Below are 15,101 nucleotides of genomic sequence, written 5' to 3' on the forward strand. Positions count from 1 at the left end.
ACATTTTGCCGGTCCCCACGAGGGAAAATGATATTTTAGGAGGATACAGACAGCTCAAGAGGTATGCTTTTTACATCAAATTAAGCATAATGATTATGACTCTAGATTGCAGGAAAAAAGCTGTTTCAGGTGTTTGAAAAATGCTAAATTCTCCAACACATTTTGTCATGGGACGGAATTTCCTACAATTCTACTCATTTTGCCATGGAACAAGTGAGGGAAAAATAGCAGTTTACAGCTAATTTCCTGCAATTCTACACAATTGCCATAGGGTGGAGAGAAATGTTTGCAGTTTTTTTATATGATATCTGAGTGAGAGTGACAAAAAAAATCAATGGGGGCCTTGGTTGGTCGACCATGATTACTACAAGTTTAGATAGCTGGCTTAGATAGCTAGACATGGGCTAATTGAGTGAGTGTCAGTGACTGACATAACAAGAGAAAAACTGCTGATGCACAACCAAATTCAGAAATTGAGCCTTGTATATTCTAATATTCTAACTCTCAACACTAAGTTGAGACCCTGACTGAGTTAAAAATGTATGCACCCCGCGGCCCGCCAGTTTGCCATCCCTGGTGCAGACTAACCTATGCACTGAGAATGCTATAATAGCTGTCGCATTTTTACATTGAACACTATTGAGCTAAGGTCCGCCTCAGATGTGCTGAGTGTGTCTGTTTAAATCTTGAGGGTGGGTGTACCTCTCTCTCTCTCTCTCTCTCTCTCTCTCTCTCTCTCTCTCTCTCTCTCTCTCTCTCTCTCTCTCTCTCTCTCTCTGTACGGTAGCTGTCGTGTTTTGTGAAATAGTAATCATTGCTTGAAGCGCATAGTAAAGAAAGCATGACTGCCAGTCGGGTACTCGTTTACGGAGGAAGAGGTGCATTGGGTAGCAAAATTGTTCAGCATTTCACTTCTAAAGGATGGGTGAGTGTTATACGTGTTATTTTTTTCGTATAGAATACAATTACGAAAGAATTGTGAGTCGTTGCTTGCACCAGTGTCTATTTGCAATAACCACTTGTTGAGTAGGCCTAACCCTAGCCTAGATGCTATGGTAAGAAGCAAGGAAAAGGAAATTAAACCAAATGAAATTGTCATCAATACGTTTCAACGCTGCCAGCCCATAACTATCAGAAAACATATAATGTTATAATTTACTTAGTCTACTTTGACTTGCATGTCGAATAAATAGCCGACTTTGAAGGATAGTTCGATATCATCATCCTATTTTCCATAGAATGCAAATGTTTCATGCTCTGTTGTTCTTTCTTTCTTTTCCAATAGTGGGTAGCCAGCGTCGATATCGTTGCCAATGAGGAGGCAAACGCGAACGTGCTGGTGAAGTTGTCGGAGTCATTTACCGAGCAAGCGGGACAGGTAGGAGGAGCGCGCTTTCACCTGCTCAATCTGTGATGTTTACGGTTATGGTTTATTGAATGCTCCGATGTCAAGGGAAACAATCATTGACTTTCCATTTGCAAAACGCTGGATAATTACTGTAATTTCTATGCCACGATCGAAAACTCTGATCATTGGTTATAATGCTGTTGCATATAGACCTATTTTATTAATTGCACCATTGAATTCGTCTTTTTAAACAGCAAAATTGGTATTTTCATTATTGTACTAGCTAGATGGGAACAAAATTGTAAACACAGCAAGTGGTGACATTCCAAATGATAAAAGATGTATTCAAATGACATGTTATATTAGCAAAACACCCAGACTCGAGCCCGTTTTAATAGACTATCTCTTGCTGCAGGTGACAGCAGATGTGGCCCAGTTGCTAGGGGACCAGAAAGTGGATGCCATCTTGTGTGTGGCAGGCGGATGGGCGGGAGGCAATTGCAGCTCCAAAGGTTCAAGAGCGTTTCCCTGAGATATCATCAGTTCATTTTGAACACACACTGTGATATGAATCCTAGGTACCCTGTGGTTCAGTTGTTGGCACTTGCAACGCCAGGGTTGTGGGTTCGATTCCCTTGGGGGACCAGTACAAACAAAATATGAAAATGTATGCACTCACTACTGTAAGTCGCTCTGGATAAGAGTGTCTGCTAAAATGTAAATATCTCCCTTTAAACATCAAACCCCCTTTCAAACCAACTTCCCCTTAGGCTGAATTCTCATCCGGCATTCAATAGGGATGTTTGTTTGTTCCATTTAATTATATGGTTAATTCATTATTACAATGTTGTTCCTCAAACATATTCTCTTATGTATGTTGTTTTCAGACCTGTACAAAAACACAGACATGATGTGGAAACAGAGTGTGTGGACCTCTACCATCTCTAGCCATCTGGCTGCTGTGCACCTGAAGCAGGGTGGACTGCTGACTCTGGCTGGGGCTAAAGCATCACTGGGTGGTACTAGCAGTAAGACGCCACTTACCTCTACTCTACTCCACTGGTATTCTATTCTACTGGTGTTCTATTCTATTCTACTGGTGTTCTATTCTATTCTACTGGTGTTCTATTCTATTCTACTGGTGTTCTATTCTATTCTACTGGTGTTCTATTCTATTCTACTGGTGTTCTATTCTATTCTACTGGTGTTCTATTCTATTCTACTGGTATTCGATTTGATTCTACTGGCATTCTATTATTAATTTTTGGCATTTTGGTCATAATTTAAGGTTAGGGTTAGGCATTAGGGTGAGCAGTGTGGTTAAGGTTAGGTTTAAAATCAGATTTTATGAATTTGTGGCTGTGCCAGCTAGTGGCCACTCTGCAGAGCTGCCTCCAGTACATCTCAGTAAATGCCAACCTGCTATTATTTTCTCCTGTAATGTTGTCATGCTGACCCTGTTTGACTGTGCCTCTGTTCTGACCACCGTTTCATTCCGACTTTGATGTTTAAGGGACTTTGGCTTACATCTACTGTCGTCACGACTTAGGCAACCAAAACAAATAGCAGCTTACGTAATCAGACTATTTGTAAAACACGGAACCCATGAAATACAAAAAATACTATGATATGTGAGATGAAATGAAAATATGAGTAACGTTGAATATTATATGTATTTGATATACATGGTGATATTTTAATGATGTCAGACAATAATGAGGAGAGAAATTGTTACTACTATGGTTTTTCAAGCAATGCTGTCTGGCATTTTAAACCTGACCCAGTATGCATGTGATGGTACCTATAGGACCCAAAACCCATGCCATTCCCTGTGTGGTGTGTTACCCATGTGATGGTCATGAGAACAATATAAATCCTGACACTAGGGCACCTAAAATCACTGATCAGCAGTCGGTAGAAAGCCTCCACTCTCATTGGCTGTTAGGTTGGGGAGGAGAATGAATCAGCAGAATTTTGGTCTCTCCACATGTGGACATGGTTAGAGTGTGTTGTGCTGTTTTCCCATTGAAATTTAGCTTACTGTAGAAACTAGTGCTTCACTAGACACAGGCCAGGAAACTGTAGGGATTTCCTTCACAGGTTTGGTTTAGATTACTTTTTTGACAGCGGTATGTCTAATATTATTTGGGATGTTTCCTATAGTTTAACTCTCACCTGTGTGTTTTTTTAACATAAAATATGAATAAGGTTTTGATATTGAAGAATGTATGTCTATATTTATTTTAATTCAAAAAGGATCTACAGTATTTACCCTGTTTTACAAAGTCTATGATATAGCCCACAAGATTTACAGATTTTCATGGTAATGCTCAGAGCTGCCTTTTGGAAGAAGTGTGTGAGTCTTAGAAATACATCTTTAAAACTACCATTAATTTACTGTAGATAAAACATTTCCCCCATGCCTTTATCCAACAGGTACTGCAAGTGCATCGATTGCCTTATGCCTATTTACATTTACATTTTTTACATTTTAGTCATTTAGCAGACGCTCTTATCCAGAGCGACTTACAGTTAGTGAGTGCAAACATTTTTATTTATTTTTCATACTGGAATCGAACCCACAACCCTGGCGTTGCAAATGCCATGCTCTACCAACTGAGCTACATCCCTGTCGGCCATTCCCTCCCCTACCCTGGACAACGCTAGGCCAATTGTGCGCCGCCCCATGGGTCTCCCGGTCGCGGCCGGCTACGACAGAGCCTGGATTCGAACCAGGATAGCACTGCGATGCAGAGAGAGAGAGAGAGAGAGAGAGAGAGAGAGAGAGAGAGAGATGGGAGAATTAGAGGGTGCATACTTAAGATCACATAGGACACCAGGTAAGACAGGAGAATTACACAAGATAGGACAGACTGACCCTAGCCCCCCGACACATAAGCTATTGCAGCATAGATACTGGAGACTGAGACAGAGGGGGTTGGGGGACACTGTGGCCCTGTCCGGCAGGATATAACCCCACCCACTTTGCCAAAGCACAGCCCCCACACCACCAGAGGGATATCAACTGACCACCAACTTAGTACCCTGAGACAAGGCCGAGTACAGCCCACAAAGATTTCCCCCACCGCACTAGCCCGAGGGGTCGCAAAACCAGACAGGAAGGTCACGTCAGTGACTCAACCCAGTCAAGTCTAGTACAGCGAAAAAAGCATGGCACGTGACGAACCCATCCTAGGGATGGCATGGGAGTGCACTAGCAAGCCAGTGACTCATCCCCCGTAATTGGGTCAGAGGCTGAGAAACCCAGTGGAGAGAGGGGAGCCGGTCAGGCAGAGATAGCAATGGTGGTTCGTCACTCCAGTGCCTTGCCATTCACCTTCGCACCCCTGGGCCAGACTACACTCAATCATAGGACCTACTGAAGAGATTAGTCTTCAGTAAAGACTTAAAGGTTGAGACAGAGTCTGCATCTCTCACATGGATAGGCAGACCATTCCATAAAAACGTAGCTCTATAGGAGAAAGCCCTGTCTCCAGCTGTTTGCTTAGAAATTCTAGGAACAATAAGGAGGCCTGCGTTTTGTGACCGCAGCGTACGTGTAGGTATGTCCGGTAGGACCAAATCAGAGAGATAGGTAGGAGCAAGTCCATGTCCTTTGTAGGTTAGCAGTAAAACCTTGAAATCAGCCCTAGCCTTAACAGGAAGCCAGAGGCTAACACTGGAGTAATACTGTATGATCAGATGCTTTGATTCTAGTCAAGATTCTAGCAGACGTATTTAGCACTAGTGCTTTATCCGGGTAGCTGGAGAGTAGAGCATTGCAGTAGTATAATCTTGAAGTGACAAACGCATGGATTAGGTTTTCTGCATAATTTTTGGACAAAAAGTTTCCGATTTCTGTAATGTTACGAACATTTAAAAAAAGCTGCTCTTGAAATATTTTGGATATCATAATACAAATGCTCTGTACTACTGACAAAAACAAGACATTGGAAGATAGTAGTAGTGCTTGAAGATTGCATGTGTTTAGGGGTTATTTGTGCTTATATTTGAGCATAATATTAGCTTTAATACTTAAGAGCTTACTGGTTAATAGTGTGTCTGATCTAAAGACATTCTCAACCAGCTTTACTGAGTTTTCTATGGTGATATACTGCCTTTGGGCAGTTTGGTGTCCAGTGGTATCTTAGGGACAGCTGGTCTTGCCAGTGGTGTCTTAGGGACAGCTGGTCTTGCCAGTGGTGTCTCAGCGACAGCTGATCTTGCCAGTGGTGTTTTAGGGACAGCTGGTCTTGCCAGTGGTGTCTTAGGGACAACTGGTCTTGCAAAGCCAGATGCAGACTAAAGGAAAGCTACATTGTAGACATTTCATTGTGGACTTAAATATTTGGGGTTGATTTGGGGTTAAAGACTGAGGCTAGTTAACCATGTGAGAACCCTATGACCCTAACCCTTGACCCTAGATTTAAAAGTCAAGTTGCACTGTCAAATATCATTGATTTAACTTTTGGGTGATTCAGCACGCAAGTCTGTTAATGCTCTTTGGGGAAATGGATTCTGAAGGCACTTCCTATAAACCATCTTAACGATAGCAATTTGGAGTGCATCTATGTAAAAAATAAAAAATAAAATAAAAAAACTGACAGTCTCTCCCCACTCAAAGTCTATGTGTTCCATTAAGAAATAGGTTCCAGTTCTTCAGTTTAGTAGTATCTTGGAGAGAAAATGTAATTGAATGAAAAAGAGCTAACTCTCCACCCCTTTCTCTTATTGGTCCATTTTTCAAAGGTAGCTGTGGCATGCCTCTGCCATTTCTTTCAAAAAGTGTTTCTAATTGGAAAATGCTGCTTATTGTTTCCAGATGCTACAAACACAAACATTGATGGGAAGTCAAAAGCATGCCTGTGAAACAAGCAGTCATCTCTCAATACTGTCATGGGAAAAGTTTGGGAACCAAAAACACCCAGAATATTTGTCCATAGTATATAAACAGGAAGTTATAAATGTGTAGTAAATGTATGTTGACTTCAAAATATACTATATGTTTGTAATATCACATATATATGACTTTGTAAAACTGGTATTGTGTATATTTCCATGTCCCTTGTTATTATGGTAAGATTTATTGGTGTATGATTTTATCTCTCCTATATTACTGTCCCTCTCTCCATCCTTCCCTCTTTCTCTCTCTCCTCAGGCATGGTGAGCTATGGCATGGCCAAGGCAGCAGTCCACCAGCTCTGTCAGAGTCTAGCAGGAGAAGACAGTGGGATGCCCCCTGGAGCTGTGGCTGTAGCCATACTACCGTGAGTAGGCTAGCGGTTAAGAGCATTGGGCCAGTAACCGAAAGGTCTCTGGTTCGAATCCCGAGCCAACTAGGTGAAAAATCTGTTGATGTGCCCTTGAGCAAGGCACTTAACCCTAATTGCTCCTGTAAGTCGCTCTCGCTAAGAGCGTCTGCTAAATGACTAAAATGTGAGGCATCTTGTTGTTTTTATTACAGTTAATCAATTACTAATTAGGAATAGGAAAAACCTGCCAAAGATACCGTTTGTTATTATTACAGTTTATAACCTGCCAAAGATACCGTTTGTTATTATTACAGTTTATAACCTGCCAAAGATACCGTTTGTTATTATTACAGTTTATTACTTACTAATTATGAATAGGAATAGGAAAAACCTTCACTCATTGGAAATAGTCATTAGGAATGAAATGTATTTGCAACAACAGAGGTCAAAGTTTACATTACGAATACATTACATGTATTCACCTCATGAGCATCTATCTGTATACACAGTTTCATTGATTAACACATGGATGTAAAGCACTTTTTTGCACTGTCAGCATGAGAAGCCTGTATCTGAGTTTTGTAGTCAATATTCTCAGGGCTCTGTTATGGTACATTCCAATTGCATGAGGTTGGACTGAGGCCACCTGCCAGGCTACTACTAGCTGTCACATATGGTCAGCATTACCCCCATGACTTGCAGTTCTTCTGCACTACCAATACGTATAGGAGGGTTGCTTTATTCACTGCAACTGTGCACAAAAGACTGTAGACTGCATCTGTGCACATTCAAAAGACTGTAGACTCCAACTGTGCACATTCAAACATACAACTAATACAACTGAAATGTAAAATCATATTTCAATATATGCAAGTATTTATGTATCAATTATCATGCTAATATAACAGTGAAAGGCCTTCATCAAAGAGGTTGTTAGATGCTTGCTGGTGGTAAATAAGATAATAGCGATATTATCTCTACACTTTAGCGTTACTGTTGTTTTTTAGTCTGTAGACAAGGGGCTTACATGGGCCTGTTACAATCAGTCCAGGGCAGGAGCTTCAGGCCTCAGGCAGTCAGTTCCTACCACCGCCAGAACATTGTCATGTGACTTGATTACACAGGGTAACCTTGGATACGCCAATGAACAGGAAGTTCATGCCTGATGCAGACTTTGGTTCCTGGACACCGCTGGAGTACATTGCAGAGTGAGTGTGATATGGTGGATGATAGGTTGTTTTCATTAACTTGTGTTTTTACTGATCATTTAGTTGATCTTGAGATTTAAAATTGTATATTTATGCTGTAAGATGTAATTATTCAAAAGGTTTAGAACATACAGATGTATCTCTTTGATTAATGTATGACTATAATTATAGACTATCTTTTTCTTTTAAAAAATGTGGTGTATACCAGTATTTCACCAGAAGATGGCAATGCTGTCAAATGGCCTGGGAAAATAGCCTACTCAATTGTATTGCAGTATTACTTGTTAAAATCAACATATTGTCAAAAGATATTTAGAGCCAAATGTCTGGTTTGAATAATGCTTTAATGTGATTCAAATGTTAATTTGATGGACATATCAATCAACTAATTATAATCTCCAATCTTAAATTACTTACAATACTCTTGACTGGATATAGTCTTGGCTTCTATTACTTGGATACTCTTTACAGGATTTACCCAAATGTGTTTTAAATGCAATGATAACTCTGTACTGTAACTAATGCACACAAACATAAATGAAATATACCTTTGTGTAGTTCTATTCTAAACTAGTGTATGGAGCCCCTAAAATAGTTTATGGAGCCCATAAAGGATGTGTTCCTCTTTTCATGTCAGTTTAGACACAGAGCGCTGAGTCTCTTGTCTCCTCTGTACACGGTAGAGATAAAATGGGATTTGATCCAGCTTTATTATCCCAGAAGTGTTGGACAACATTAACCCTGCAGATTACCAGTCGATCAGATGAGGGTCTGGGAGTATAAATAGAATAGAATAGAGAAATGGGAGGGGCATTTAAATGAACACTTTGATACAGTTCATCTGCTTATCAAATGTCCATTTGGTGGACTGGTGTAGAATGTTGACTTTGAATTGTGAATAGGCAATCTCATAATATAGTTGCTGTTGAAATAGGTCATTGGCTAACTCAAATCAACAACATAACTCAAATCACGCTAAGAGGCACAGATATAAATTACACTGCTTAAAAAAATAAAGGGAACACTTAAACAACACATCCTAGATCTGAATGAATGAAATAATCTTATTAAATACTTTTTTCTTTACATAGTTGAATGTGCTTACAACAAAATCACACAAAAATTATCAATGGAAATCAAATTTATCAACCCATGGAGGTCTGGATTTGGAGTCACCCTCAAAATTTAAGTGGAAAACCATACTACAGGCTGATCCAACTTTGATGTAATGTCCTTAAAACAAGTCAAAATGAGGCTCAGTAGTGTGTGTGGCCTCCACGTGCCTGTATGACCTCCCTACAACGCCTGGGCATGCTCCTGATGAGGTGGCGGATGGTCTCCTGAGGGATCTCCTCCCAGACCTGGACTAAAGCATCCGCCAACTGCTGGACAGTCTGTGGTGCAACGTGGCGTTGGTGGATGGAGCGAGACATGATGTCCCAGATGTGCTCAATTGGATTCAGGTCTGGGGAACGGGCGGTCCATAGCATCAATGCCTTCCTCTTGCAGGAACTGCTGACACACTCCAGCCACATGAGGTCTAGCATTGTCTTGCATTAGGAGGAACCCAGGGCCAACCGCACCAGCATATGGTCTCACAAGGGGTCTGAGGATCTCATCTCGGTACCTAATGGCAGTCAGGCTACATCTGGCGAGCACATGGAGGGCTGTGCGGCCCCCTAAAGAAATGCCACCCCACACCATGACTGACCCACCGCCAAACCGGTCATGCTGGAGGATGTTGCAGGCAGCAGAACGTTCTCCACGGCGTCTCCAGACTCTGTCACGTCTGTCACATGTGCTCAGTGTGAACCTGCTTTCATCTGTGAAGAGCACAGGGCGCCAGTGGCGAATTTGCCAATCTTGGTGTTCTCTGGCAAATGCCAAACGTCCTGCACGGTGTTGGGCTGTAAGCACAACCCCCACCTGTGGACGTCGGGCCCTCATACCACCCTCATGGAGTCTGTTTCTGACCGTTTGAGCAGACACATGCACATTTGTGGCCTGCTGGAGGTCATTTTGCAGGGCTCTGGCAGTGCTCCTCCTGCTCCTCCTTGCACAAAGGCGGAGGTAGCGGTCCTGCTGCTGGGTTGTTGCCCTCCTACGGCCTCCTCCACGTCTCCTGATGTACTGGCCTGTCTCCTGGTAGTGCCTCCATGCTCTGGACACTACGCTGACAGACACAGCAAACCTTCTTGCCACAGCTCGCATTGATGTGCCATCCTGGACGAGCTGCACTACCTGAGCCACTTGTGTGGGTTGTAGACTCCGTCTCATGCTACCACTAGAGTGAAAGCACCGCCAACATTCAAAAGTGACCAAAACATCAGCCAGGAAGCATAGGAACTGAGAAGTGGTCTGTGGTCACCACCTGCAGAACCACTTCTTTATTGGGGGTGTCTTGCTAATTGCCTATAATTTCCACCTGTTGTCTATTCCATTTGCACAACAGCATGTGAAATGTATTGTCAATCAGTGTTGTTTCCTAAGTGGACAGTTTGATTTCACAGAAGTGTGATTGACTTGGAGTTACATTGTGTTGTTTAAGTGTTCCCTTTATTTTTTTGAGCAGTGTACATAAAAGGCATCAATATTGTGGCCTTTTTTGTCTTCTTGAAATTTCTTCTAGACTTCTAGAAAACAACATAATCTCATCCAGAGCTTAATTAAAAAGTGGAATCTCTCTTATATCATATACTTTAAGCCAGCCATGTTTCACTTGTACTCACTTACAAGTAGTAACTGCTAGCACCCATAGTCTAGCCATCTCATAGTCTCGTTCTCTTACTTTTCTCTTCTAGAACTTTCTTCAGTTGGGCCACCGGTGCGGATCGTCCAGCGTCGGGCAGTCTGATGCAGCTCACCACCACCGGAGGCAAGACACAGGCCCTACCCACACAATAAGACACAGGCCCTACCCACACAATAAGACACAGGCCCTACCCACACAATAAGACACAGGACCTACCCACACAATAAGACACAGGCCCTACCCACACAATATAGAAGAGAGAAGTGGAGAGAGAGGGAGATAGAGAGAGAGAGAGAGAGAGAGAGAGAGGGATGAAATGAGTCACAATGAGAAAGGACTGAAGGATGAGATACGCTACATGACCAAAAGTATGTGGACACCTGCATTAATATGGAGTTGGTCCCACCTTTGCTGCTATAACAGCCTCCACTCTTCTGGGAAGGCTTTCCACTAGATGTTGGAACATTGCTGCAGGGACTTGCTTCCATTCAGCCACAAGAGCGTTAGTGAGGTCAGGCACTGATGTCGGGCGATTAGGCCTGGCTCGCAGTCGGCGTTCCAATTCATCCCAAAGGTGTTCGATTGGGTTGAGGTCAGGGCTCTGTGCAGGCCAGTCAAGTTCTTCCACACCGATCTCGACAAACCATTTCTGTATGGACCTCGCTTTGTGCACGGGGGCTTTGTCATGCTAAAACAGGAAAGGGCCTTCCCCAAACTGTTGCCACAAAGTTGGAAGCACAGAATCATCTAGAATGTCACTGTATGCTGTAGCGTTAAGATTTCCCTACACTGGAACTAAGGGGCCTAGCCCGAACCATGAAAAACAGCCACAGACCATTATTCCTCCAACATCAAACTTTACAGTTGGCACTATGCATTCGGGCAGGTAGAGTTCTCCTGGCATCCGCCAAACCCAGATTCGTCCATCGGACTGCCAGATGGTGAAGCGTGATTCATCACTCCAGAGAACGCGTTTCCACTGCTCCAGAGTCCAATGGCGGCGAGCTTTAAAACACTCCAGCCGACACTTGGTATTGCGCATGGTGATCTTAGGCTTGTGTGCGGCTGCTCGGCCATGGAAACCCATTTCATGGAGCTCCCGACAAACAGTTCTTGTGCTGACGTTGCTTCCAGAGGCAGTTTGGAACTCGGTATTGAGTGTTGCAACTGAGCACTATGCGCTTCAGCACTCGGTGGTCCTGTTCTGTGAACTTGTGTGGCCTAACACTTCGCGGCTGAGCCGTTGTTGCTCCTAGACTTTTACACTTCACAATAACAGCACTTACAGTTGACCGGGGCAGCTGAAGCAGGGCAGAAATTTGAGGAACTGACTTGTTGGAAAATAATAATAATAAATAATATGCCATTTAGCAGACGCTTTTATCCAAAGCGACTTACAGTCATGCGTGCATACATATAATTTTTTTTGGTGTATGGGTGGTCCCGGGGATCGAACCCACTACCTTGGCGTTACAAGCGCCGTGCTCTACCAGCTGAGCTACAGAGGACCACAAGGTGGCATCCTATGACGGTGCCACATTGAAAGTCACTGAGCTCTTCAGTAAGGCCATTCTACTGCCAATAATTAATAATAATAATAATAATAATTAATAATATAATTTATTATTATTATCAATGTATGTCTATGGAGATTGCATGGCTGTGTGCTTGATTTTATACAACTGTCATCAACGGGTGTGGCTGAAATAATTGAATCAAATCATTTGAAGGGGTGTCCACATACTTTTGTATATATAGTGTATCAAGAAAGGAGGAAGCAGAAAGAGGTAGGGTATAGAGGTAGGGTATAGAGGTAGGGTTCCCCAACTGGCAGCTCGCAAGCCAAATTGAATTTGCCCCCCCCCAAGCGTTCTTAAAAAATATATATATTATAAAATACTGTAAAAACACCAGCAAATCAGCTCCAAGTGATTTTAATTTAGGAATCTGTTCCAAAGTATTCCAACACATAATAGAGAGATATACACTGAGTGTACAAAACATTAAGAACATCTGCTCTTTCCATGACATAGACTAACCAGGTGAATCCAGGTGAAAGCTATGATCCCTTATTGATGTCACTTGATAAATCCACTTCAATCAGTGTAGATGAGGGGGAGGAGACAGGGTAAAAAAGGATTTTTAAGCCTTGAGACAATTGAGACATTAATTGTGTATGTGTGCCATTCAGAGGGTGAATGGGCAATAACAAATATTTATGTGCACGGGGTATGGTAGTAGGTGCCAGGCGCAACGCTCAACAGTTTCCCGTGTATCAAAAATGGTCCACCACCCAAAGGACATCCAGCCAACTTGACACAACTGTGGGAAGTATTGGAGTCAACATTGTCCAGCACACTTTCGACACCTTGTAGAGTCCATGTTCCGATGAATTTAGGCTATTTTGTACACTCAGTGTATGTGACCATATAGAAATGTAAGCAAGGTTTGAAATGATTATGTTTTAGTCAAATATTATATCTGCGGTCGATTTACCATCTACAAATGGCTGAATATAGTTGACGATCCCTGGGATAGAGAGATGGAGAGGAGGGAGGAGAGGGGGAGGGGAAGAGAGGAGAGGGGGAGGGGGAGGTAGGAGAGCGGGGAGGGGAAGAGAGGAGAGCGGGGAGGGGAAGAGAGGAGAGGGGGAGGGGAAGGTAGGAGAGGGGGCATGGGAAGGTAGGAAAGGGGGGAGGCGAAGGTAGGAGAGGGGGAGGGGGGAGGGGAAGGTAGGAGAGGGGGAGGTGAAGAGAGGAGAGAGGGAGGGAGGGGAAGGTAGGAGAGCGGGGAGGGGAAGAGAGGAGAGGGGGAGGGGAAAGTAGGAGAGAGGGGAAGGGGAAGATAGGAGAGTGGGGATGGGAAGGTAGGAGAGGGGGAGGGGAAGGTAGAAGAGGGGAGTGGAAGGTTGGAGAGTGGGGAGGGGGAGGGGAAGGTAGGAGAGCGGGGATGGGAAGGTAGGAGAGGGGGGAGGGGAAGGTCGGAGAGTGGGGAGGGGGAGGGGAAGGTAGGAGAGCGGGGAGGGAAGAGAGTAAGATGGTTGTAGGGTGAACAGGAATATTTCCCCTGAAAAATATGCCCACAATACCATCTAGTGGTAGAATGAATCAATTGCAGAGGAAACGTGAACCTCATGTACATTTACTTATTTTTTACTTTACTTTAGTTAGGTCCAGTTTGAGATTGATGAAGATGATGGAAGCCGCTGTCTTAATGTCAAATGTACAATTCATTTCAGTGGAGTGGCCTTACTCTGTGTCTTGTGTCGAGTGTACTCGATATGCGTGTGAATGGTTGGTTGAAGAAGTACTCCTATTTGTAAGTCGCTCTGGATAAGAGCGTCTGCTAAATGACGTAAATGTAAATGTACTCCAAGTACTATTATCAGTATCTCATCACAAATTGTTTGTATTTTTGTGCCGTTTGATGTGGGTTTACCTCCTCTGTTTCAATTTGAATAAAAATCCACATGAATCACAATCTGATTTGATAATATGTGAGAAACAATCAAAACACTACAACATCACCATCACCTTGAATTGAATACAGATCTGCTGAAAGTTATTATAGAAAATAAACACATTTTGGGGATCAGGAATTTGTAGCAGTTTCACCACCACTAAAATCCAGATCCCTGCCCACCTCCCCCCTCATCCACAATAATATGATATTTCATTGAACTTCACTGGTCATAATTAGATGTATTCACCTACCATTAAATACATACCATTTTGAATGGGATTGGAGACCAGTTAAGTTATTTACCTGCCTTGACTTGATCTAGCTCACTCATGGTCATTTCCAGTGACATACTATAGCCTTCCCCACCAGGTGGTGGTCCTGGATAACAACTCACCTCACCAGTCAAATGTGACCGACCACCTCGATTCGGTCTTATGTAGCAAAATTTGGAATGGTGTTTTTTTACATTGGATAAAAGTAGAGACTCAGAGTTACAAAATGGTATATCATACACTGCAGTTGAGGAATAATGTGAAAGTAATTCTGTGGATAATCTTCTAACCCCACTTTTGAGAAAATTACCCTTGAATGTTTTGGTAAACCTACTGGAGAGCTCTTCTTTCTCTACACCTATTCAGCATTGTTCACACCCTCTTAAGCCTTAGTCCCACCCATCTCTTTAAGGATTCACATGTGAGGCCATGTGCTAAACAGAGTGAGTAAGGTAGTGTAGTAAACAACCAAATATTTCAAGACTAAAAGTGGTGAAAGTAGTAGCCTACAATAAGGAAAAACTCCAGGTAAAAATACACGTTATCTAGTTCTTGGCCTATATCCTAATCTGACTTTGGTGCAGGTCATGTTGTTCTTCACATTACCATCTCTGGTAAACACACGCTATATCAAATAAAATCTACGTTTATTTGCCACATGCACAGGATACAGAAGGTGTAAACGGTACAGTGAAATGGTTACTTGCATATTTGCATAGTAGCAATATATAAAATAGAAAGTGTCCAGATACAAATATTTTATAAATACACACTTGTCTAAATTGATGGGTCATGTGAAATAAATGC

The 15,101-nt window shown here is 42.6% G+C and overlaps 1 protein-coding gene across 2 annotated transcripts; it reads left to right on the plus strand.

The window, feature by feature from the left end:
• The first annotated feature begins 700 nt into the window (after positions 1-700).
• LOC311107790 (dihydropteridine reductase-like) lies at positions 701-13,120 on the plus strand. 2 transcript variants are annotated; one of them, XM_084150335.1, is made up of 7 exons: positions 701-925; positions 1,286-1,378; positions 1,764-1,860; positions 2,236-2,410; positions 6,507-6,615; positions 7,725-7,808; positions 10,610-10,699. In XM_084150335.1, the coding sequence occupies exons 1-6, from the start codon at positions 842-844 to the stop codon at positions 7,764-7,766; spliced, it is 600 nt and encodes a 199-aa protein (XP_084006461.1). In that variant the 5' UTR covers positions 701-841; the 3' UTR covers positions 7,767-7,808; positions 10,610-10,699. The 2 variants fall into 2 exon arrangements, with proteins under 2 accessions (XP_084006461.1, XP_084006460.1); XM_084150334.1 differs by having other exon boundaries at positions 709-925; positions 2,236-2,376; positions 10,610-13,120.
• Positions 13,121-15,101: the final 1,981 nt, after the last annotated feature.

The sequence above is a fragment of the Coregonus lavaretus genome, assembly GCF_964263955.1.
Source record: "Coregonus lavaretus genome assembly, chromosome: 32".
NCBI lineage: Eukaryota > Metazoa > Chordata > Actinopteri > Salmoniformes > Salmonidae > Coregonus > Coregonus lavaretus.